Source organism: Prinia subflava, chromosome 1 (assembly GCF_021018805.1).
Source record: "Prinia subflava isolate CZ2003 ecotype Zambia chromosome 1, Cam_Psub_1.2, whole genome shotgun sequence".
NCBI lineage: Eukaryota > Metazoa > Chordata > Aves > Passeriformes > Cisticolidae > Prinia > Prinia subflava.
The window spans coordinates 53,776,328-53,802,882 of record NC_086247.1 but is presented as its reverse complement, the minus strand read 5'-3'; the positions used below and the strand labels follow the sequence as shown (position 1 = coordinate 53,802,882).

Genomic DNA, 26,555 nt, shown 5'->3' with positions numbered 1-26,555 from the left:
TTCTAGTCCTACCTGCAGATTTCCTGGACAATCCTGCACTTATGAAACATATAATGACTTTACTGCGGGAGACTTCAAAGAGCAGCAGCCGAGCTCGCCATCCCTCTTGGCAGCACTCCCTGAGGAGAGGCGAGCCCATGTCCCTCAAGGAGACAGCAGGAGAATGCAGTGCACATCCAGCCCCTGCCAAACGATGACTGGTACAGACAAAAAGATTTGGCAGAGCAGGGTGGTCTACAGCACTCACACTCTCTCCTGGCTGTAGACTGGGTTCTTGTTCCCAGTGGGATTTTCTTTCTTTTGCATATGTCAGTAAGAAAACAAGAATGAGTGGCCCAGGGACATCAGCAGGGAACGGACAGAATAATGCCAATGCCAGTAGGAAATAATTTAGAAGACCAGCAGAAAAGACTAACATTTGAAACTACTGACTAATCCCCGAGGTGTCAATATTATTGAGTATTTTCTGTCACCCTCCTGACATTCCCCTTTTATTCTGAAATAGCTGGTACAGGGCAGAGCAGAGTATTTTTTACAGCTGTGCTCCTGGAGCTTGGCATTCAAGACTGGCATTCCCAACACAGGTTCTAATGCAAGCTGAGCAGGCTGAGCAGTAATGCTGCCCTCGGTGCTGGAGGCAGGAGCTGGTCAGGGTGAGCATCTCGTGTGATGGGTGCAGGGGATTTGCTGCCAGGAGTAGGCCTGGGGCAGTCCACGTGTTCAGCACGCATCCAACATCTACTTTATAAAAGACAATGCAAAGACACCAGGATAGGGAAAAAGAATCAAATTGGGAACATCAGAAGCTCATTAAGTACCCCTCTGTAAATCAGCTAATCGCTTTCCCCTCAATGTCCCCATGGAAATCACTGGTGATGACATTAAGAGTTAATCATTGGGAAGCAAGAATTATCTTTGCTTTGTCCCAGCAAACAGCAGAGTGCCACAGCAGCAGCTCAGCTGCAGCTACCTACATTCCAGCAGGATGCTTTTGGGAACCAGCAATAGCACCCTCCTGACACAAGGTCAACAAAGGCACACCAGCAACACTGATCTCCCTTTGGATATTAGACACACATACCCTGTGCAGAGATGTGCCTTTCCAAGGCTGCTACATGGCTCTGCCCCAAAATCCCCAAGCACTGCCAGTAGCACCAGTTGCTCCCATACAAGAGATTCTGTTGTTTCGAAGTGAAGCAGCCCCTGGGCATGCTCCTGGTGTACTCCACACCCCACAGCTCCTATCCCTCTCAGGTGCTCTGCAAGCCTTGGCTTGCTCCCAGCTGTGAAGCCCAACACTGCTGATGGATAAGCCAGCAGCAGGAAACGTTCAATATTTTATCCACTGTGATACAGACACTGTTCAGCACCTTGCAGGCTCACCCCAACATTACCGCTCAGCATCTTTCCTCCTCTCATAATTATGACCCCAAACCTCTTATTTCTGCTAATGTTAAAACAGGCTAGGAATGTTTAATAGCCTCACTAGGAGAGGGCAGGGCCTGCCATGAGAGGGCAGGCAGCATCCTGAGCACTGCAGCAGAAGCATCCCCTGCTCCTGAGCACTTGGTGTTTGTCCTGCCCTGGGCTGTGATCTGCTAAAGCCCTTGGCCTAATAATCAAGGTAATAAAATACCAAAGACCAGGGGAAAGACTGGAAGGGGATACTGCAGAGGAATGAAAAGAAAAATAAGGAAAAAGTATGAAGATGAACTTGTGGTCACACAGAAAACTGTATTTACAGAACAGGCATTAACAACAACATTTAGAGTGCACTTGCCAAAGAGCAGCCTTTTTTTCCTACGACTGGTCCCTTTTCTGCCCTTCAAACCTTGCTTCAAATATTAACAGTTGTGATTGCAGTGATTTAACCTTTTCAATATTCTAATTTCTGACTTGGCCTGGAAGTTGGAATTCTCATTATCAACCTCTTTTTTTTTTATTTTGAAGGGGTTTCTTCAGGGGGATTTTTCCTTTATTTGTATAACCATGAAGAAGTTAAAGCAGAAAAAGAAATCCACTAATATTTTTTATTTCATTCTTTCTGATGCCTAATCCATGAGTTTTACAGGTGTGAGGCTGGTAATAAAGGCAGTAGATAATTTATATGATCACTCCTATTAAACTCTCTAGAAGAACCAGAGTAAGAGAGAGAACTTTCTCAAGAGTTGGTCTTTACAAGGCCAGAAACCTCTGTATTTCAGCCACCACCTAGCTGGTGAAAAGCAAGATTATCTAGAAATAGGACTGGCTTAAAGAAAAAGAAAACTGAGGGTAACAAAAGGACAAAAAAAACCCCAAAAAAACCATCTGAACAGGAAAGGCTGGATTCTACATTTTGATACATCTCTGCTACCTCAGTTACATGAAAGGGTGTTCACTCCAGAGTTCACTACAGAACTAGCCAACAGTCAAATAATTTGCTTTACCATTTTTTAAAGAAATATGTCTGAACTTCCTCTATTTCCATTCACTATTTCTCTACCAAAAGAAGGCTTAAGTCACAATAATATTTTCTTCAGACATTAGTGGTTAATAAACATTTGTATTTGTTTTCAGAGTCTATATACCATTAAAAATATTCCCTTGCAAGAAAATGCACTTGGGTACCATGTGCACACAGAACAAGGCCTGCCTGGTACAAAAATGAATTTTAGAAGGGTATAACCTGCATCTCACCACTCACACTATCTATTACCTTGTGCAAGACACTCCACTGTGGACAATGAGAACAGACCGGTCATTTGCAGTTTCTCACCACAGAGCACTTACTTTAGTCTTCTGACCCTCATTCTCTGCACATTGCTTTTAAGGTTTGCACTGCACAGCCAGTTTCTATCAGAATTCCCTTCTAACACCTGAGAGAAAGGAAAATTCAAAGTTTTTGACATCTGAACTCAGAGACCTCTAAATCCCCATTCCCCACAAGTATGACCTTCTAGGAAGAGCTGCAGCTTATCAGAAATTCAGATGAGTAATAGTGATGACAAACCTATACCAAAGGCTTTTAGAAGAATTAGTAACTGGTTCTTGCCATCCCTTCAATTCTCGTGAAGTGCTCACTTGGCTGTGATCATCGTTACTTACAATGGTGACATCAAACTGAAACTGAGTCAGTGTTTTAAAAATGATTTAAGATCAATTCTGGGTACTAAAGCAGCTCCCAAGTCCCTGCTGCCAAACTGCATGTTCTTCTTCACAAGAACGTGAAGTGTTCTCCCTTGTGCCCAAGAGAACAAAAAAAAACCAACCAAAAAACCCCACTGCCTCTGATAACAGACAATAGTAATGAACCATACAAAGGAAATAATGGGTTATTTCATGCATTTGACAGCTTACTACAGTTTAAAAAGATTTGTGAAGATGAAAATGTGTTTCATTTATCTCAAACTATTTCATTTTAGGCATCTGTAGCAATTACAGTTAACATTTTTCAGACAGAGTTGTGGTTCTTGAATTACAGTGTCCATTTCAAAGCAACATTCAAATTAATGTAGTCAATTTTTCCAGTCAAGTCCACGAGGTTAAGGATTGACAAGTTCCAGTTTCATCTGTAACCAAATTATAACTAAGCATTTGTACACTAGTGAAGTGCCAGGCAAGGAAGCAGCCTCTCCTTGAGGAGGCAGCTCCTTTCCTACCCCTGCGGCCTCCAAGGAAAGAGCAGTTCACCCCAGCAAAATGGCACAGGTGATGTACTACGAGAGAGCTTTGGGACATTGTCACATTGTACACCTGACTTTCAGGGGGAGCTGCCAATTGCCAGGATTGCCAGGGAGGCAGCTCCACAGCAGCCACTGTGGCATCCCTGCCTCCTTCCTGTCAATGCTGCCTCCCCTGCTGAAATCTGACTGCAGCAAAGAGAGCAAAAGCAAAAGCTAGCAATTAGTGTTCAGCCAGAGCAGTCCCCTGAGGCCTCTCAGCATCACCTCGGCAGCTCCCTAGGGAGCACAAAGAGGGAAGAAACATAAGACTGGAATGGATAAAAAGGTGAGACTGATGAGTTAGAACCGGTGTAAACCATTATGAGATCACATCTCTCAGTTACAATCCAACTTTTTTTGAAAGCAAAATGAAGCTGTGAACACTGTCACCAGGAATTCAGTGCATCAAAAGGTGACTTCACACATGACCATCACTGTCACCAAAGAGGCCAAAGGGCACCACTCTGGGAAAAGCACAAAAGAAGAAAGGACCTCCTTGCAACACCACAGGACACTGCACAGCTCGTGGGGGATATCCCAAGGTCAGGGACACACTGTGGTTAACGCTCACAAGGGAGCAGAGCATCCCACGCAGCAAACTCCTGGCTCACAAGGCAAATTAGGTGCCCATTTACTGTTGGGTTGATTAAACACGGTCTTAACAAGTACTGACTGAGATTCCGTCTTAAGCCTTTGACTCTGTAACAACACATCTTAAGCACTCCAGGTCCTTGGAAAGACCCTTTTTCTAGTCTCTTCTTGCTGTTTTAGGGAAGCAAACATTACATTTCCCTGGGTGTTACAGTACACCTGGGCCCTTACTGGGACAGTGGTTTTGATCCAGCCAACAGCCACGGCAGCTTCACAGAACAGTAACAGTGATTAAACTCCAGGGCACCAGACAATGTATGGAAAGTGTATTTCAAATCTTTGCACCCCAGATAATCTCCATTCATTCCCCTCTCAAATTACAGCAGCAGCAAACACAGTGTCACCTTTAAGCTTCCAAATGCAAAACTAATATAGGCTACATAAAATATAGCAGGGTCTAAAAATAATCGAAGACTGTGTACCTCAAATTTGTGTCTCAAATTTGTTTTCTCCTGACAAATGCAACTTTGGCAAAAGACCTAACTACAGGGAGTATTAAAAGTGTTATCAGAAGTTTTCCCAGCAGTTGCCTGTACCAGAGCTCTTTGGGGGGCTCTGCTGCAGGCCCATACAGCACAAAGAGAAGGAGTTTGGTGCAAGGGGCTCACACTCACCGTCTGCAGAGTCTCCTCCTGTCTTCTGCTCTGGCTCTGCCGGTTAATAAAGGAGCGTGTCGAGAGTTTGTAATGGTTCAACAAGCAGATGATCACTACCACCATAACAGTTATAACCACGATTATAATGATGATTTGAACAAACTCCAGTTCAGCTAAAACAAAGAAAAAAAGAGGAAAATGCATCAACAACACACAGAAGGTTAAGCATCAAAGCAACAACCTGAAAAGACCCTCAATATCTCTCTGAGATAGATCTGGTTGAGATACTATTGCTGTTCGTTCTGCAAAGTTTTGTGAAGAAAGCTGTTCTAAAAAGTATAAAAATTATTTAGTTTTTGCCAGAGCAAATTGATCAGTATGAGTGGCTGCAGGTCAAAACTAAAGTTTCTTGGTGACCCTTCTCTGCAGCCTCCACAGGTAATAAAATCTTCAACATGAATACCACAGATGAGCCTTTTGGACAAAACAATTTCACTGAACAAAAAAACCAAAGAAACCACATAAACACAAACCCCACTCTATTTTAATGCCACCTGTAATACCAGTAGAGTCCAGAGGGCTCCATAAGCTTCAAAGCCTGTAAGGAATCAGGACACTTCATCTAGTACACTACCCTTAATTTTTTTAATCAAGTACATAGCATGAAAGCTATTTAACTAGAGTGGAAAACTTTTGAGCAGTATTGAATGTACATGCAGTGTCTTTTTCAATTACTACCTTCTCTCCAACTAGTGCAAATTGGAAATTTTCTAGGACTTTCCCAGTCAGGTAAAAATCTAAAAAGAGCTCTAGTACTCTAAAACAAGACATGCTCCACCACCGTTAAAAATGAAACCAGGCCTTGGTTGTTGCAAGAGATACAATTACAATGAACTCCGTCAGAATCCATCATCTTATCTGAAGCCCTGCCTATACCACAATTATTAAGTATATTTAGAAATGAGTCACTCTTACACCCTTTTGGCTATACTGGAGCAGCAAGGATGAGCAATATAAGGGGAAAAATTGCCCTTCGGAGTTACCGAGCTGATGATATTTCTATGGAAACTGCATTGCTCACAGGGGATGCTCTCATCTTGAAAGGCAACTCCACTTAATGGGAGGAGGTCTTTGGTTGCTAGGCTGGTAGAAAAAGCAAAGAAGCAGCTCAAGTTGCTCAAGTTTCAGTACTTTCCAAAAAGGGCACTACTTTTTGGATGCAAAAACATGAACTTTGGGGAACTGATATTAAATGTCTGTTTTAAAAAGCTAATGAGGACAGAGAGATGACATATGGAAACAACGAAAAGGACAGAACAAATACCAGAAAACAAGTCCCCTTTCCCCCCCATCTCTAACTTGTAGCCACCCTCAGCTTTCTGTGTGACAGCAGAACACTTGTGCAGACACAACACAACTGTGAAGCTGAACGAGAAAAACACCACTCAAACACAGAATCCAAGATGAACCTGCAGTGGACCAAAAGGAAAGCCAAGGCTGTTCCATTATTCTAAGATCTCTTACAAACAAAACATCAGACTGCAGGAGCTGCAAGCCTGCTGGTGCCAAGGTCCAGCTGTCTGTCACAAGCTCCCAGCAGGCACAGCCCCGCCACCAAGGTGCTGAGGTCTACAATCGTCTCCTGAGGAGTAACTAAGCCTATTTAAGACGAAGGAAAGAGTAAAGGGAAAAAATACGTCTATCACTTTATCATTCTTTGCTGTTAAGCACTTTCCACCCGTCATTAAGACCACCAACATTTTCAAAGAATTTGGTTAGTCAGTGCTTTGTGCTCTGCTCTTGCTATCAGCCCAACACGCAGGGCAGTGATCTTTCTTTTTCCCTCTCTTGCATCACTGGAAGCTAACAGTGTCAGCACCAAAAGATCAGAAAGCCGGAAGAACAGAATTAATTAAAAAATAAACCCACTCAAATCACAGTTAAGTTAAAAGTCAGGTTTTCTTGGCTCAGAAACACAGAACACAGACTTTACACAGTTGACAACTTCTGCAATTCACATTCTGTGGCTACCGAAGCACTAAAAGGTTTCCTTATCCAAACTTTTTTTGGGTCCATGTCACACTTTAAACTGGAAATTGAGAGACTGTTGCTAAAGGGCAGGCAACATGCAAAACAAGCAAGGTTGATTTAGGCTTTCCTAGAATGCACAGATCACTAGAACAACATGTTACTTTATCAGCCAAGGGCAGAGTCTTCTAAATTTATCGAGGCCCCTGCATTTCAGTGGCAAGGGACAGTACTTCTCCCTCAGAGATGAGGGATTTGGTCTGTGAGCACTTCCCGTGGGAGGGAATAATTTAAAAATGTTTGATTAAAACATGGCCATACAATAAAGAAAACAAAAACCACAGCACTCAGCTGTGAACCCATGGGATTTCCCATGTCCAGTTTACATTGTAAACACCAAAGTGCAATAAAACACCTTACTGATGTTCAAGAGGACTCCCTCAATAGAAAACATGGGGAAGAGAGAGAGCATTTTAAATCTCTTCTTCCTCCTGCGTGACGTTCCTGCCGCTCATTAGGTTATTAGCGGTACAAAGCCCAGGCAGGCTGCAGCAGCGGTCTGTATCTGCTGGCACTGACCGAGGCCATTTAAATAGTTCCTAGCGGCTGCTGACAGGCACTGGGTCACCGCGGCCCCGCACCCGCCAGGCGTGAAGGGCCGCCGCCGCCCAGACACGCATCTCCGCCTGCCCACTTGTCCTATAAATTCACTGGGAAAGAAACCTGGCACAGCTTCACGAGGAGAAAGGCTTCGGTTTTACTACCTCAAGCCTGTCGCATTCGTATACAGCCGTTTCTTCACACGCAAGAAACAGCATTTTTAATAAAAAAATCTCCGGGGGAGAAAACCCTAAAACCAAACACGACGTTTCAGGGTGAACGCCCAACACGGAAAAGGCAACTAACCGCACGTTGAATCAAACCACCTTCTGGGAAGAGCTCGAAAAGAGAGGCATCATGTACAACGCTAGCAGCAATCTCACCACACCGTCACCCCGAACCTCCCCGCGCACACGGACCCCGCAGCTCCGCCGGCGAGCGCTCCCGGGCGCTGCGGTGCCCCGGGCCGCATCCCGCGGTCCCTGCCCCTGCGGACGCGCCGGTACCTCTTTCCAACAACAGGTCTTTTAACCGCGCATCCTTCACCGCTGTCTTGTTAAGCCGCTCACTGGACATGCTCGCCTCCGCCGGGCGGGGGGCTCAAGCCGCTCCGCCAGCCCCCGCGGCGGGCACCGCATCCCCGGCAGCCCCGGGCTCCATCCAGCGAGGGGACGCGGTCAGGGAGGCTGCCAGGGAGCCTCCCGCCCGCGCCTCTCCCGGCGCTCGGAGCGCGGCTGCCGCCCCGCAGCCGCCGCCGCCGCCGGAGCGGGCGGGCACGGCCGGCACCGGCCGCTCCCGCCCCGCCGTGCCCCGGCCGCGCGTGTGCGCGCACGCACGGACACCACGGCCCCGCCGGGCTCCGCGCCCGGGGCGAAACGAATTAAAAAAAAAAAAAATTAAAACCCAAACCACGACAACAACAAAAAGGAATAAAAAAATTTAAAAAAACCAGTCGACCGGCGAGAACAAAAAGAACGGAAACGCGCTGCCCCGCTGCTGAGCGAGCCCCGCGGGGCGGCGCGGAGCGCGGACAGGGAGGGAAGGAGGGGTGCAGGAAGGTCCGTACCTGACCCGCGCCGCCGCCGCTCTTTAAGCCCGGCCCGGCGCGGCGCGCTCGGGGCGCCCCGGCTCCGCCGCCTGCCCCGGCCCGCCCGCGCCTGCGCCGCGCCCGCGCCGCCCCCGCGCACGTGCCCGCGCCCCGCCCCGCCCCGCCCGCCGCGACGGGGCCGCGCGCGGCCGGAGGCGCTGCCGGGCCTGGGCGCTCCAAAGGCACCGGCAAGAGGAGCCGGCCCCGGCGGGACACGGACAGCGAGCGGGCCCGCGGAGATCCCGGGGCGCGGCCCAGGGCTCCCTGTCCAGGGTTTCACGGGCAGTCCTGTGTGTGCCTGTGCGGAAAGTACTGGGGAGGCGCATCCTGGAGCCGTACTGTAAAGCCATAACCTCAGAAGGAACAATGCCTGTTACCTTAAGTTAAAAAAAAAAAAAAAAATTCTAAAGAAGGAGGGAAAAGAAGAACACCGGGCTGCAGCCACATGTGTGTTTCTTTGGCAGAACTCCCAGCTCCAGCAGTGCCTGCCTTCCCCTGAAGCCCTGTGCCTGCCCCTGAATTTCTCTGCCTATCCCTCAGCCCCTCTGGCCCCTCTGCACCCGTATGCCTGCCCCAGCCCTGCCACCGAGCCAGCCTTTCTGGCTGATGAGCACTGCCAGATGGGCTCCCCATGCCGGTCCCCACCTGTATTCCCGCTCAGAGCGCCACAGTGGAGGCCAGCAGCAGGACTCAGGGCTGTCCCTGCTGCCACTGTGCATAGGAGCAGCACAGTCTCACTGTGTCTCTGCCATGCTAGGAAGCACCATTAGCACCGTGTCTCTCAACTCCCAGGATGTTCCTCTGATAGTGGCTTCCCCATCATGGCCAAGACTCCTCTCGTTCCTAGTTACTCCTCTAAATTATGGTGGCATCCCCAAAGCACCGAATAAGACAAGTGTGTTTACGTGAACAAGAAAAGTGAGTTCACCCTCTGGTCCACATGGCCAGGGCCTTGGAACTCCTGAAAGCAGAGGAGATGGGCTGCAGCACTGGTGAGGCTCCGTGCCCCTCTCCCAGCAGGCTGTGGCTGGCTCAGCTCGGCTCACAACAGCACTGCTCTGCCCCACACACAGCACAGGCCCCCAGGACACTCTGGCACTGGCCACGGGGACAGACCCATGCCTTCCGTGTTTGGAAATCCCATGGACCAGCCTCAAATTAAAAGATGCCCTAACTCAAAGTCAAAGAGCAAAAACCAGGAGGGGAAAGAGGGTGAGAGGAGTGGGCCTGCTTGCAGTCACCTATCAAGCTAGCACTATGAAGAGCCAGGGGTTTAAAAATATTAGGGAGACATATCCTGCTATATATATCCACAGCACACAGCAGGACCCCTCTCCTGGTTACAGGTTATTCCCACTGTCTGGATTTATTAAACTGTTGTTGACATTTAGCTTGACACTGCAAGGTCTAAGGCCTCAATCCAAACACAACAGTCAAGCTCGGGGACAGTGATTGTGGACTGTAAATAAATATCCTTTGAGAGTTCCTAGAAGAGCAGAATGAGTTTAAATTATATGTCAATGGAATGCTTTTGTGCAAGTGGAGTATTAACCAAGTACAGCACTGTTACCAGCAGAGAGAAGTAATTCAGTACAGATATCAGATGCAGAGCACCGTCAAAATTACAATCTGATTGTCCTTAAACTACTTTGAAAACAATTAATTCAACAGACCAGACTTCTAAACATGGCTGTCTGTATGGGCATGCCCACTCAATGTGTACAGAGCTGCTGCTGAGGCCAATTACCTTCCTGTTGCAAACTCTTTGTTTTCAAGGACTTTGTAAGACAATGTTTCTGAGCCAAAGACTGACCTACATACATCATTCTCCAACTTCGTGTTTAAAATGAGAAGTTGGTTTCAGATGAGTGCAGTTTAAAGACTACAAAGAAGCAGAAAACAAACCAAATTAATATATTGGTATTAATGCTTCTCCTTTACTCATACAATCAAAGTGTAGATGTTTAGAGTCTTCAGTTCCTGAAGAGCATTAACCCATGACATCAAATAATTGCTTTGGCAAGACTGAGGATTCAGCACACAGACTGATAACTAACCTCCTCTCTAGCCCAGACCCACCAAATATTATTGTATATGTGCAGGCACAATGACTGAAATGGTTACAGGCTTCTGTATCCATAAATACTGCCCACGACAAGCATCCTCAAGAACAAACTCAGTACAGTATTTGGCTCATCACCTATTTATTAAGAATTTATCACAAACTTTAAAATGTAAATCAAGCCCTGTGCCAGAGAGCCCATATAAGCTTCTCTGTCAACAAAAATGGTGGACCAGCTTCCTGCTAAAATTCCAAGTAGCAGGTTCCACCATGACCTCTGAGCAGGACGGCTGCTCTGGCCTCAGGGTTGAAGCTCCTTAAGCAGGTTCTGGCACAGAGTCATAATGCTTCTCCACAGGCCATTACAAGTCTAGCATATTAATGATAAAACCAAGGGCTAGTTAAACTTGGTAACAGGTGAAATTTTATGAAGGACATGTTCACTGATCTGTCTCCTCAGATCATTACTGGCAAAATGAAAGACTCATTCTGGAACCCACAAAAACAAAACCTGAATTTTTGATTTTACTGTTAGCAAAGATGTTAATCTCAAGTGTAAAGAAACAGTCATGCTTTGGTGACCAAAACTGGACAGATGCTGCTTTCTCAGTATGAGTTTTGTGTTTCTGCTACTTCTCCCTTTTTTTTTTCTCTGATTCTCCAAACACATTACTGACTGTGGGCAGGTTCTTGGCCAGCCCTTACTTTGAAGAGTAAGAGAAAACCCAGTCTTGAAAATGGACAAGAAGGAAGTGTTCCCTCCTGCTTGCAGCCAGCCCCTTGGGGTCACTTCCTTGGGGAAGCTGGACAGTGTGTGTGCAGAGGTGCTTCCCCTTCCCTGCACTGTCAAGCAACTTCAAGGCTTCAAGAAACTGCAGATGCACCCATTGAATGTCCATGCCTCCACCTCTCAAACTGCCACCTGGGGGAAACTTTCACCTTTCTGATTAAATCCAGAGCTTGTCAGAAAAAGATACAAAGGAAGGGCACCAGCCAAGGGAAAGAAAAAGTGCTTTTCTCATAGGCACTGAACTCAAGTAACTGATTTGCCAGCAGTATGTATCCAGAGGTATTTTGTTGTATTTAATGTAATTAGGTGCAAGGAACAAGCAGATGGGTGCACTCTGAAGAGATTAGCAACACAACCCAAAAGAAGTAAAGTTGGTGGAGAAAAGAAGGCAGTATTTAAGGCCTTTAAATGAACTCCCAGTTAAAGCTGTTCTTTACTCTGTAGTAATAGGAAGGATTAGGAAATTCAAGCAGCCCTTCATATGCATAGTTAGTTGTACAGCCTGAGTGATCCCTGTGCTGTCCACAGGTTCCTTTTCCTGTACTGGAAGGAGAGTTCAGTCAGGGACACTGAATTATAACATGCTGATTTTAAAGTAATCACCATTTCAGACCTGACTAGCACTGGCTCTGTTTACACTGGTGAGTGAGAAAATCTACTTATGAATTATCCCCACTGCAGTTCTATTAGTCCTCACATGTTGGCTCGACATAGGCAATTTGCAGTCGTCTGTTCCAGCAGGGTTAAATGGTACAGTGAGCATAATGCCCTGGCCCTGTTTACCCTGGAGATTACTCTGCTGGTGACTTCGATGCCCCCCTGCCACAGGTACAGAATTTCCTGGTGCTGATGCTTGAGGAATGAGAAGCTCTGAGCAGGGAAAGGCAGCTGTAAATATGAGGAAGATAATCACGTCAGACTGTTCAGACCAGGAAAACATCCCCAAGGGGATGAAGTAATGGGGTGTCTGAGAACCAAAATTTCCCACCATTAGGGTGAATATTGTGATACAGTGGCTTCCATGTGTTTTAGTCTTTGGCTACTTCAATCCTCCACTTAGTTCTGTCCAAAATTAGTGAAGAAAATCAGCTGTGCTGAAAATACTGCACCTCCTTCCATACTTAATTTTGATCACATTCCACAGCTTTTGTCACATTTTGAGCTCAAATCAACTAAGTGTAAAAATGAGCTATTTAAGTAAGAGAAAAGGCAAGAAAGGATCACAATATTGTTTGTTTGGATTTTTTAAAATTCTATTATTATTCAGAGCTCTCCCAGCAGTACTCGCAATTAGTACCTGGTACTGGATTCTGTGGAGTCTCTGGTTGCAGCATGACTACCCTGCCTAAGCTCCCTGTGGTTTCCAGGCAATTCCCAGCAAGTACAGGAGAGAGTCATCCCTCATTATTATTTTTTTTTCCTGTTCAAGCAGGAGCTAGAAGAAATGCACTAAGGACCACATTAAAAAGCTGAGAGATCACATCATGCATTATCCTGCCATAGGAATGGATGAAAGTTAAATGAGGGATAGAATTAGAATGGATGCTAGAATTAAGCATATTCAAAAATCCACCTCCAACACAAAACTGAAAGCCCTGTTGTAGAAGTATAGGTTGCTAAATAAGCTATTAGTGGTATTTTAGACACACAAAGAACATTCATTCTTCCACCAAAGAACATACTTCAGTTACAGAGAGTCTCCTGCCAGGTGGATTATTCGCTCCATAAATCTCAATTGCCAGGAAACTCTCTGGCAGCCAGGAAAAGAAAACAACAGGCACTTGACTGCAGGTTAACAGACTATCAAACATTTTAGTACTTTCTGACTGTGGTGTACACAAAGGCTTCAAAAAGCTGGACAGTGCAGAAAGATCACAAGGAAACCCTGCAACCCTGGTCTAAAAAAAGAAGAAAATCTAAGGGCAAGACAGAACAGAGATAAGAAGGGAAAGCAGAACCAGGATTACAATACAGTACTAAAAATACAAGTAGAATGTGAAGAGCTGTATTTTACTTCTGACATTAATATAATCAGCTAGTTTAGAGATACAAAGCTTTGCCTCACTGATGGTGCTGTCTTGTACCTGAAGGTAAAGAATGAAGAGAGAACCTGGAAAAAGTATCTGAAGAGATATGAGGAACAAAGGCAGTCAACAGAATGCAAAATTTGAGGTCAGTTACGACATAAAAATAAAGAACTTTTAAAGAACTACAATGCCAATATAAGCTAGTGTTAACATTTAAAAGTGAGCAAAGGAAAGACTTTAATACTGGTAAATGGATCTTCACACAAAACAAAGGAATTTGTTTTCTTTCATCCTGCAGTTTTCTTATCATTTGTCTTGCAGCGCATTTACATACATGCTGTCTGGATGTGTAATCATAAGGGAAATTAACCCTGGATAACCCCATGCTGCAGCACGTTTACAGAAATTGCTCTAGAGAAAACAACTCTAGGAATAAAATGAGGGATGTTCAAACCATCGGAAATCAAGTGAGTCACAGACACGATAGGTCTGAAGGATGGGAAAAATCTCTTTATGAGAACATGCCATTAAACATTACAATCAAGCATAAAATTGCTCAGCCACAGTATTTTGTTTTATTTGCATTGTTAAATTTCTTCTCCTAACAATAATGGATCGTTTATAGCACTAATGATTTATACTAAAGGAGCTGTGTAAATGCATCCCAAAGGGGAGCCTTCTTTCTTAAGAAGCACAGACTCAGTTTCCTTCAGCTTGATCGCAGATCGGTGACTCACACAAATTTCACATCTGCCTCAGGACTCAATGGCACAGCTTCTAACGAGGTTTCACGATGGATTAAGCTCCTCTGGTGCAAGAGAGGTGCAAAACTTATGCCAATTTAGAAAAGCATGCTGCTTTCCCACAAATTGCCATGGTGCAAGAACTATAGAGGCTCTACCATTAACAACTGTTATCACATTACTAAGTTCATTACTTCTGGCTTCTGCAGGCCCACGTAAAATAAAATACATGGCTGGCAATGGCATACAGTCCGTGTATGTCCATGCACAAAACCACAAATTTTCCCCAATAAATCAATGTAATTGATTACATTGTAGAAGTATTTAAATGTGTCTGCAAAACACATTCACCTCATTTGCAGCGCACCCCCAAAAGAGGTGAGGATTGAGATTTTTGGTGGGCAAAATTATTTGAATTTGCTCTAGTTTGTAACCCTCTTTATGATATAACAGAGTAATCTATTCCAAATCTACAGCATTCCAAAACAGTAAAGTCAGGCTCCCTCAAATCAGAAATCAGAAGAGTGACATAAAACAACCCTGTGGGATCCACCTAGATCTTATCCTTTCAGAGTGTCCTTGACCTTTATGTCAAAATTAAGGTAATCATTCATGCTTGATTCCAGCAGCTGGAGCATTAAGAAAATTTAATTTAAGGCAAAATCTTGAAAAAGGACAACACTGGGAACAAGGATCAGAATCTAGTCAAGATTTCTTAGGCCAGCAAGAACAAGAATAACTGCAGATAAAAAGTACTCAGGTCATGGGGAAGTATCAGGAAGTTTGTAATGCACTTCTTTTCTGACTAATAGCCTAAGTGAGTGTGTGGACAATAATCCTCAAGCAGGAGATGTGAGGAGGAAATAGGAGAAAAAGTACGCAGAGAATGTCAGTTGTCAGATGCTTCCTGCAGTTTTTCCATAACCATTTATCGGGAGCCAGTTTTAACGCATCATCACAGGCATTCCTCAGCAAGCAGCAGCGTTTCTGTCACTTCCTTCAGACTGGAAAAGGAGTAAGACTTCCCAAAAATACATCTTCTAGAAAAGAGGAAATTAAGCGAGCAAGCTCAGCACTCAATGGGAATGGGATACCTCACTGTTTCTTGTGAAAAGCAGACCTCTGAGTAAACCACCAGCGAAACGACAACCACACTGCAGAAGCTACCAGGCTATTTTTACCACAGCAGAATATGTTATCTTTTCATTTTGTAGAAAGGCAATAAAAATTCATAAGATTCATGCTCTGCATTTAAAGAGAAAAGCTTGGTAATACAGCATTCAGACCACATGGTTTTTAACATTACCATGAATGGTCTAAGTTCTTCAGTCTTCTGACACGTTCGCAGGGATGGTGTTTACATTGACTTGTTCGTAGTACATCATATCACATTTTAATGATTCAGTTCGCTCTGACAAAAGGAAACATCTGCCATAATTTTTTTCTTTCGTGAACTTTATCACAATTAAAAATCTGACGTTTCACCAGCCTGTGTGCCAACTGAGAAGAACGCCAAGTTCGGCACTACCCAATACATACAAATGAGTGCGGCACGAACAGCTAGTACCAACAGCACCAAGCCATCACTGACTTGTCAGTTCTCACCACAAAAGAGAAGAAAGATCACAGTTTGTGGGCAATAATTTTATAATCTTGGTCCGGTTTCCATATGACAGAGTGCAAGAGAGAGAAAAGAAAAAAAAAAAAAAAAAGAAAAAAAAAAAAAAAAAAAAAAAAAAGAGATAAAAAGAATGTTTTGCAGCTCTGTGTGATGACAACATAAGATTTCTATGTCTTGCCCTATTGCAGCCAGAAAAATATTAAAGCAGCATGTCAAAACTGGCATAGCTTCTAAAAAAATGATTTCCAAACATTGCTTGATGGACAGCACCCTAGCAACTCGATACAAAGCTCAAATCTGCATCTATTTTACATAAAATGAGACCAATCCCACCGAATGCAATGACAGTATTCTCGGTTTCAGCAGAATTAATGGTATCTACAAACTCAAGCCACTTCTGAGACACTACACATGACAGGGAGGCAGCTTGACTGTTTGCCATGAGGACCACCACCCTCTTGTGCCCTGTGTAAGGGCAGGCTAACTTTTGTATCTTTAGGCAGTTTAAATGACACTGTCATTTCAGGATGGAAGCCAAGAGCCAGGAACAAAACCAGCAGCCACGCAGTGCTAGCTCATATGTGGGGTAGCAGAGTCCCACTCTACTGTTACTGAGCCTAGGCAGTCAGAGGGCTGTTTCTGGACAGAATCCAGGACAGAGCTGGAGTCTAAGTGATGGTTGAGAGGTGTTTTCTAACACTGCTCCTCCATCCATTTTTTCCCTGTAGCCTTAACATAATATTGGATCAGGTAGGATACAATTAAACTTGAAGTGTCTCATAGGAGGATTTCGGGTACCAAAAAAGGAAAAATGGCCCTGCATACAGAATATACAAGACTGCATACAAGGTATGGCATAGATGCTTAGGGAGATGCATCATCTACCAGCTATGAGATCAGACTGAGACTGAGCTTCTCTCCTTAACTCTGTCACAGATCTGTTAGTGACCTAAGGCAAGTCCCTCCAGCTCTTCCTGCCTGTCATCTCCATTCTTCTCTGTCTTGGCACCACAGCAGCACCTACACAGCATGTCCACAAAGCACAGCCTCACTCACCTCAGCCTTCACACACTGTCCACTACCAGTACCATGTGTCACTTGGACTGCTAAGCTGCTTTTGAAGATGACATGTGAGCACCTAAATCACAAAGATGCATTTTGAAAATCTGCCCAGTGGTACATGGATAGGTGCCTTTTCCCAATTAGCAAAAGACTGGTCCCAAGGGGCTGCAATGGTATCTTCCTGTGTGTGACAGCAAAAAGCCAAAATTTGCTTGAAATCTTACCAAACACTGGAAAGTGATAGCTAATGCATCTTACAGTTGGTTGGCTGGTATTTTTGGATGGGAGGCTGCATTTCAAACTACTTCATCCTGTATTCCCACTCTGTACGACTGCACATCCGACACTGTACTGACTCACCGGTAGCATTTTTGTGCAGCCCACTAAAGAGATAACACTACACCCCATTTGGGTGGGGCAAGGCTTTCTGGGTGAACTGACTTGTTGGAGAGGAAGTTTTGAGAGTCAGATACTGGTTTTCAGGGTCACAGAGAAACCGTGATCTCCTGTGTGTGCGTGCAGAGCAGGAAAAACACATCCACTCCCTCTCACTTCTCCATGTTACCCCATTGGGGCAGAAAAACTACTGATGCTTCACAATTGGTGCATCCCTAATTTTTAATATAAAATGTGGTTTTTCGTTAGGATTAAGGTAAAGGGTTAAAACCAAATAAATCCAAGTTCTTATGCAGCCTTCAGGGAGAGGGCTAAGCTTTGTGCCCGGCCTAGGAGGGGATGTTGCCCACACAGCACACCTTCCAGACTGCCTCCAGGCAAACCCAGGGCAGACAAAGCCTTCTGGAGAAGCAAAGGGCAGAGAGATCTCTCCATCATCCCTTCCAGTCTGGGATCAGGGGTCTCTGCCACACTTCTGATCCGCTGAGTTTTAAGTCAAAGCTGCAGAGAATCGGCCTGAGCCAGGCAAGCGTTTTATAGTGCTGCTCTGTGATCCCCTGCCACCGGCGCCGCTTTGCGCATTCGTGCAGAGATTCCAGAAACAGCCTTGACTGCTCACCCATTAACTGTGAGGTGCGAGTCAGGTTTGCACTGCTGTGAGACAGGCTATTTTTACCATGCTTAGGATGTGCTGTCACAATGTTAAATCCCAGTTGCAGATTTACCAAAAGCGCTAAGGGGATTTGTCCAGGATTTCAGGGTGCCGGCATCCTGATCTGCACAGCGGCTCAGACCAGGCTTTTTGCCATTCATAAGTCCCAGACAAATGACTCGTGAGAGCGTGCAGCTTGCCAGCACAGCGCGTATCCAGCAAGCACGCGGGCTCTGGGATGTGTCTGACACCGGAGGCATGTGCTGGCCACCTGCACACGGCATCCCAGCCTTCCCCCAGACCTCACCCAACACCTGTGTGCGTGTGTGCACCCTCTCTCCCGTGCACAACGCCCGGGCACACCACACCACCAGGACCACACATGTGGCACGTGGGAAAGGCCTGGCCACACAGCCCCTGCCCTCAGGGAGGGCAGTATTTACTTCCCGTACATCCCACGCTATTCCTGCTTTCTGTAGTCTCAACCAAGTGCGGCACAAACTTGCAATTGCTTCATTTATAAAAGTTTACACCCTGCAGCAAAAGCTTCCCAACCACCTCTGCCCTCAGGGATCCAATCCCCTGGCTGTGGTAGGTACTCAAAAGGGTCTCCTGGGAGAGATGGCTCATGGATAAAGTCTGAGAAATATTGCTGTATGACACTCAGGATGGTGAGGCTGAGGTGCTGCCAGGACCTTACCTGCCGTATTTCCTGCCTTGAAAGCTGCATGTCATCATATTAGCACAGTTTTGCTAAGTGAATTAGAAAAGGCACACCCTTTCCAGAGTTTATCCTGGATTTTTTTTAGGCACACCAAATACCTTGCTGTTAATGCATCTGGTTTCTGGTTTACACACCCAAGGCAGGAAGAAGGGAATTGCTCAAGCCAAAGTTGTGCATATAAGAAGGATGAATCTGTCATACAACCCAAACTGGCTCTCAGCTTCAATCTATCCTTTTTTGGGCAGAAACATCTTAGACATTTTGAATTTTAAAAGACTCTGGTAGTTTCTTCTTTATTCCCTCTCAGAGTTCTTCCTTTGAAAGCTCAGACTAAGACTTTTTGTTCATTGTAGGTGCCTTACCCAAAGCCAACTTAAACCTCGACACCTCTAAAATTTTTAGGAAGGTGGTTTTCTGTTTTGCTTTGGGGTTTGTTTTTTTGTTGTTGTTTGGCTTTTGAGGTTAGAGGGGGAAGGCTGGGGGAGGATTTAACTCTTAGAGTTAAGAGTTCTGGTTCCCAGTTAAATCACAAAATGTTGAGGGTCTGTTCTTCTGCTAAAAAAAAAAAAAAAAAAATTGCTCCCTTTTCTTTTTTTTAGCACAGTGTGAATTTTTGTCACATAAAGAACTGAGTCCCAGTCTCCAAAATGTTCATATTTCATCATTTTTGCTATATTCTGCTGTTTCTTCAGTTAATACTTTAACATCCTGCCTGAAACTGAAGCAGTTTTAGGTTCTCCATTGCCTACACATCTTGTCATTTCTAACATGACAGTTCTGTAACCCGTTTGTTTTCTCAGTGCGTCTTTGAGCATCGCTTGTGCTTCACAGTGCAGATGTCTAATGCAGATCAAGGCGGGCACTGCAGCATATTCTGTTCCAAAAGACATCCCCACCTCCTCATTTGTTTTGCAACATGGCTATCAAAGCACTAAATAACATATTAGTTAGCATACATCCATTGTCTTACATATTCTGCATGGTTTATGCATGTTACCTAATTTCTTCACTCCTGTGGAAGAGATACAGAGGTGATCTCTTTATATAAATTGTGGATACAAAACAAGTTAATAGCTAAACTAAATAATCAGATCAAAGCCCTTTCTCAAATTTCTGATGCCAAAATAAATCCCATTTACAAGGAAAATCATACACAAAAAATTTGTAGACTACCTCTTGCAAACAAATGAAATGCAGGCTAAAGTTTGATTGCAGCTTTTTCTCTGTGAGCCTCTAGCCCAAATCTGAAACCTGAGTTCTCTCCCTTAAAGCTCACACCCAGAGGCATGGCTCACCGGTCAATGCAATCTTCAGAGTTTCCCATCTTGAACAATTTATTTTCAGGAACAAAGCCTGGAAGAGATCCAAACCCCCCATGTGGATTGGCAGCAGCTCAGGATGCTGTCTAGGTGTGTCTGGCTTGCCCAACTAACAACTCTTTCCAGTTCCTCCATGCAGAGCACACTTGTGTTTCACCATACTGCAGAAAGCCATCCATAAACTTCCATTCCCTCTTTTCTAAAAAGGACATGATTTTCTCCCACTGGATCCCCAGCTTTTTGGGCTGTCAGACACTTTGGGGTTTAGCTGGTGGCTCAGAATTCAGCAGCGAATGTACGGTTTGGAATTTACAGCTGGGAAAACAATTTCCCAAAATATCTGTATGAATGCAATGCAGAAATATGCCACATTATAACAGTGAGTATTCTTTCTCAAAATGGAAGTGTTACATTTCAAGCACAGCCCTATGCCTCAGATGAGCCAAGAAACTCCTGAAATGAGTAGCAGGCCTTGCTCAGCACCCTGTGTGCAAAGCAGCCTCTTCCTGCTCCTCTTGCCCCTCCAGGTAGCCCTGGCACAGCAAAGCAAAGTTCCTCAGCTGTGCTGTTAAGCCCAACTCCCCCAACATTCTTACCAGGACAATGTTTCCCAGCTGCTGCCATCAAACTGTTATCCCTGAAATGGCTCCATCTGAAGGTTATTTGTATCCTAGAATCATTTAGGTTGGTAAAGACCTTTAAGATTATTGATTCCAAACACAAACTAATTTTTCATGTGCAGAAACACATAGGGAAACAAACACTAATATTAATCCATTCAAACAGCAAGAAGTCCCCCCTCTCCCCCTCCACCATGCACAAAGCTGCAAAAATTAAATCCATAAGGGCATTTGTAAAGAATATCTTATTTCGGGGAGAAAACAAAAGTGACTGACACAGTTATTTGTCAGTGCTGGTAAATAAATTTGCACGGCTTACAATGTTTACCCTGGAGTACAGCTGAAAGATCCATTCGTGCTGCATTAGAAACCCGCCTCAATGACAAACTTCAGCTCCCCGCTCCAGCAAAGCTGATGTATTGACTAGACAGGTAGATATTAGGTGCTCCGACTGTCTGGATGCTATGGAAATCATGCCGCATGCATCTGACCGTTGTCAGCGGCAGAAGACAAGCGCCGGCCTCATTCTTATTCCAGCCAGGAAAAAGGCCTCGTCTGCATTAGCCTTTTTACTGAAAGGCTGCCATATTTGTCAGTTCAGACGCATGTAAGATAAGCTCTTTCCCCGTTATCTAATATTTCACCAGGCAGTGGAAACGAAGGATAAGCAGAACCTAATAGTCTATGTGGGCAGGAGATCTTGAATGCTGTCAAGCTCAGCGCAAGGCCTGGATGCCCTAGACAAGGGGAAGTTTACAGCAGAAGTTAATCACTTCATTTTGAAGAAAAACTCACAGGGATTTGGAGAAATGGCTAGGATTTATTCTGGCTACGCAGCGAGCGAGGAGACAAGCGTAAAACCCTTAGTGCAGCATTGTACTCGGTGCCTCTCCCTCTTGTAATGTAGGTACTGCTTGGCTAAAATGCCAGCCCAGTCAAAGGGGATTAAAGAAGGCAGCTGGAAAACCACTGCTTTTTCTAAGCAGCTGGACAAAACAGAACAGACAGGGAGAAGCAGAATGAAAAACAAAACTCTGCGTTCTTGACATGTCGTGGGCTGATCAGTCTCTTGTATGGCAGCTAGCAGAGATGCCAAAAGTACTGCTGCAGTCTGATTTACCTGTACTTCTGCACTCCAAAACTGCCCAAATTGCATGCAGAGCTGGTAACAACCTGGCAAAGAGATCAGAAAGGCTCTTGCTCAGTCGCAGGCAAGCACATACCTTAACAGGCTTTTCTGCTGCATAATGTGAATACAACAGTGCTAAGTGAATTCCGAATAAAATTAAGATAGCCTATTTCAGAGCTCAAAGTGTAAGTCTAGTTTAACAGCATGTCTTCTTGAGAGATACACCATTTCAAACAGTAGTGACTATACAGTCACACTGCTCCCTTTTAATGCACTGACAAGAGAATCCAACCATATTTGGTGCAGCCCCAAGTATAAGCTTTACACACTGTTCTGGCTCACCCTGAACGGCCAAGCTATGCCCAAACAGTTTTGTGGGGTTTTTTTCCATCTGGCAAAAGTGGAATTTTCGGGCATAACTGTTCAGAGGTACCCTGCCAAAATGTGAGCGACAGCCTTTGGGGGAAGGGTTATAACACAAGTGTGGGAAATAGTAGCCAGCACCCCTCTGCTGCCTGTTCCCAATCCACTGCTCACCCTTTAAACCACCACCTAAGCGACACGGTGAGCTGTGTTCTGTGCATGGACTCCTTACGTCAACCCTGCACTTCATACCTCATGTGGTCACCAATAATAATTTTGACTCTCCCTGGAGCCAACAACGCTTTGGCTGTCAACAGCAGCAGTCCCAGGATAGCTGCTGTCAGCAGCGCCACACCACGTGTGCCTGCACGTGACAGCAGCTCTGCCGTGTCGCCCACCTGCTCCCACGGTGCGATGATGGGGACTGCACAAAGTCACAAGAAACCTATTCCCAGGGAGTCAAGTGCTCCTTGGCGTCAGCACTCGCCGTCCTCACAGAGCAGGCCAGCTGGGGGAAGACGCATGTGGCATGTGAGCCTGCAAGGAAAACAAAGCCTAGCCTGCGTCTAATTTTAGGCTTGGCAGCCCTAAGGATCTTCTGGGCTGTCTTTATCTTTGGCTTTTCCAACTCCTCTTCCTTTAAGGTCATACCCTTAAAAGCTGTTGTGCTGCCTCTTGCCTCAGGTCTCTTTCCTTCCCCGCATCAGCCCAGTCAGAAGGTGCAGCAGCATGAAGCCCTGACCTCCTGGAAAGCCTTCCTTTCAGCGAGCAGGCAGGACAGCCATCCAGGAAAAACCTTCCAGCCTGCCAGCTCAGCTGGGATAGAGAAGGGACGATCCCTCATGCTTTATTTCATCACCAGCTGGCTGCAAGGCTTTCTGAATCGCCCTTCTCCTTGGGTCAGTCCATGAAACTTGCAGCGTACTTTTTCTTTTTTTTCAATCATGTACATTAGGTACTTCATTTAAGGTGAATGAATCCCAGTTTCACGTTAACGGGAAAAGAATGGGAAGGCACCAGGACCTGATGCCACATGGCCAAGCTCCATTTCCCTTTATGGACTCGCTCAAACCCCAAAGCCTGTCCAACAGGACTCAGATTCACCCATTCCTCACACAGGAGCAGATGTCATAGGCTAGCTCTTTGCATAAATTACCAGGAGGTACAGGCAGGATAACACCAAGTATCCTCCTGCTCTATACAAGACACAAGCTCCCTGCTGCAGCCTGTTGAGGGAGGAAAGTGATGCTGGACCACCATCCCCACATGGGAAAGTTGCTCATTTCCAGGTACCTCAGCCTGAGACTGATCCCACCATCTAGGGCCGGCTCCAATCGCCAGCTGCTAGGAGCACGTACACAGCAGCAATGCTGCCAAGCCTGCACTCGCAGCCCCAACATCCAGCAAAGCAGTGCTCCACGTTCAGGGAGTCTAGAAATGCAAAACAGAGAGAAAGGCTAAGATGGCTTTCCCAAATATTTTTGTTTCACTCCTAATTCCCTAAAATGGTGCAGGGATTTATTTAAAGCCTGGAAGAAAAATATAACCTAAAGGTACCCCTTCATCCTTTACAGCACTCCACCTCTGGCGCTGTTTTTCACCCATGCCCAGAGAATGCAGCAGCTTACCCACCGTGACACCAGCACTGGGTCCCAGCCCCAGGGGCACTGGACAACCTCCAGCCCACCTCTGGTAGGGCTGAACAAAAATACCAGCTTCTGGAGGAAAGTGTCTATTGTGCAGCCATACACCATGACCTCTTCACATCCCAGCTGCCACTCTGAAGACTGCACAGCTTTTTCTCTGCTTTTTTTAATATTTTTTTTTTTCCAGGGGGAAGGGGAAAACCTTTATTAGGTAGACGTGGCTACTTAAAAGCAGTCTGTAGCAAGTCCATTCTCCGCTGAAACAACTGGGGCAGAATGGGTCTCTGTTAATGTTACATTTAGTCATTAAAAATGTGCATTTGTGATTCTAAAAGCTGCTAGAGGCAAAATACAAGAGAGAGATACATACTCAGATTTACATTCAGCTTCCAGCCGGGGAGACTCAGTGAAACTAAAATTAACATCTCTACCTTTCATATGCATTTCTGGACAAACATACATTGAGTAATAACCACCACTGCTGTACACATTTGAATCCTCTTTCACCAAAGGCCTAAATGCCTTTTGAAAAACCTAAATAATTTAGCACTGTGATAGTGTGAAGTGTGTTAAGATGCTTTTATATACTACTACATCTAGCTCTGGGGTACATCACAGGAGATGTCGTCTTAAAGGAGCAACACACAATGGGCTTGGGCAGAAAAACAGCTAATAGAAAAAGGGAACAAAAATACTTGCACTGGATGGGAAAATATCACACGGGAATAATAGATAATCAAATAAAAATAGTACAAACTATACAGTGGAATATTTAATTATGACTCACTACAAAGACTTTGATTTTACATTTCGCCCATGCCGGTTAAACAACATCTTGGTAAAACTAGTGCATTTTCACCATTTCTTTGTATTACAGGAACATAAAGATCCTTCAGTCAAGAATCACAACTTCAGTGGCCTGAGCACTACACAATTAAAAAAAGACAACCCTAGGATTTTGAGGTCTGGAACTATGACAAAAAAGATGACTTGCTTATAAAAAAGGAGGCGAGATTAAGGCATAAAATGCTCACATCCACTGTAAAAAATTCTGGGTATTCTTAGCTCAACAGCTGTCTAGCCAAAAAAAGCCTAAAAATAACCCCCAAAAAGTGGAAAAAAAAAACCAAAACAACACTCCAAGGAAAGCCTTTTTAGGACTTTAATAGCAAATAGTCTTTCCCATGGATCAGTGTAGGGGGCCATTTACTGAATCACCTGGACAGTTTTCTGTTGCACTGGGACAATCCCTCACAAAGCTACATGCAGTAAATTCACAAGCAGACTAAGGGGATCAGAAGGAGAAATTGGCATTGTATTTCTGTATTCCAAATTCTTTCTATTCTCTGTTTTCTGAGTAGTAAAAGAAACTGTAAAAACAAGATTCAGATACTATCTGAAATAATGCTGTTTCCTATTGTCCTATTACCTAACTTTTAATAGTATTAGTGTCTCAAAAAACAACACACACTAGGAAGTAAGTGAAGGTTTAAAAAACACAAAAAGGCTAACTATAAGTAAATTAACTAGCTGGACACACAGTTCAAACACTGTGGCCATAAGACTAGACCCAATGCTCTCTTTCACCATCAGCAACTGGAAAAAACAAATCTTAAAGTTGTTGCATTTTTGTTCTGTCACCCAGATTTTGCTTTGTTTCTGGGTTGTGGGGATCTGAAACGGAAAACTATACCTGTTTTTCCTGTAAGAGAAAACTATACCTGCTTTTCCTGTAACAGTTTGCAAATTTCACAGCCCATTTCAAATAACTTTTGGCAGATTTTTTTTTTCTTCCCAGATCTCCTTGGAGCAGGGAAGCTTTAATAATTTGCTCATGCAGTGCCAAGCAGAATACAAAAATGAAAAAAGAAAAGAAAAGAAAAGAAAAGAAAAGAAAAGAAAAGAAAAGAAAAGAAAAGAAAAGAAAAGAAAAGAAAAGAAAAGAAAAGAAAAGAAAAGAAAAGAAAAGAAAAGAAAAGAAAAGAAAAGAAAAGAAAAGAAAAGAAAACAAAACAAAACAAAACAAAACAAAACAAAACAAAACAAAACAAAACAAAACAAAACAAAACAAAACAAAACAAAAATCACCAAACTAAGATCCAATGTTAAAAAGTGGAAAATAAATTAAGGTGAGGGACTACATGAAAGTAAGGGGGTGAGATGAAACAGGCATCCATGCAGGTGCTCAGAAGCGATGACCCAATGGTCTCCCCTGATCTCACAGTCCAGGAGCTCCTGGCACACCACTGGCCTATCTGCAGCATCTCCATGCTGGAAAGAAAAGTTTCCATCTACAACTCATTTATTAAAAAGTGGCTCTTTAGGCTATCATAATACAATAATTTACAGTGCTTGCGTTTACTCTGTGCTTTGTTGCTGAGGAGAGCAGAAACAAACTTACTGTTCTTCTTCTTCTACAGTGATTTAAAAGCACAGCGCAATTTCAAGGGCAGATCAAAGTTAGACTAATTATTTCCTTTCTATATATCCCATAACTAAATGTAACAGGTCACTAGGGAAGGGTGAAACAAAAGATGAATGTATTTGCACACACTAACAGCAAACACCAAGAAACAAGGACATTATTTATATAATAAAAAGATGCATAAGGGAAAACATCAAAGCTTATACTAAATATACAAACCCACAAATATATCACCAATGGTGCCTAAATAACTACTATTTCTGCCTAAATAACTAGAGAAAGGAACTGGCTGCTCTCTTCTCCACACTTC

General features: G+C 44.5%; 1 protein-coding gene across 4 annotated transcripts in view; it reads right to left on the bottom strand.

Annotated features, from left to right (window-relative positions):
* LDLRAD4 (low density lipoprotein receptor class A domain containing 4) overlaps positions 1 to 26,555 on the bottom strand; it is a 283,789-nt gene that overhangs the window by 16,823 nt on the left and 240,411 nt on the right. For 2 of the 4 annotated variants that reach the window (XM_063397097.1, XM_063397117.1), the window contains one exon: positions 4,970 to 5,124. In XM_063397097.1, the coding sequence (XP_063253167.1) occupies positions 4,970 to 5,124 (155 nt within the window). Of the gene's footprint in view, positions 1 to 4,969; positions 5,125 to 8,085; positions 8,603 to 8,645; positions 8,799 to 26,555 lie in introns of those variants that run through there. The other 2 variants (XM_063397123.1, XM_063397106.1) reach the window with 2 other exon arrangements.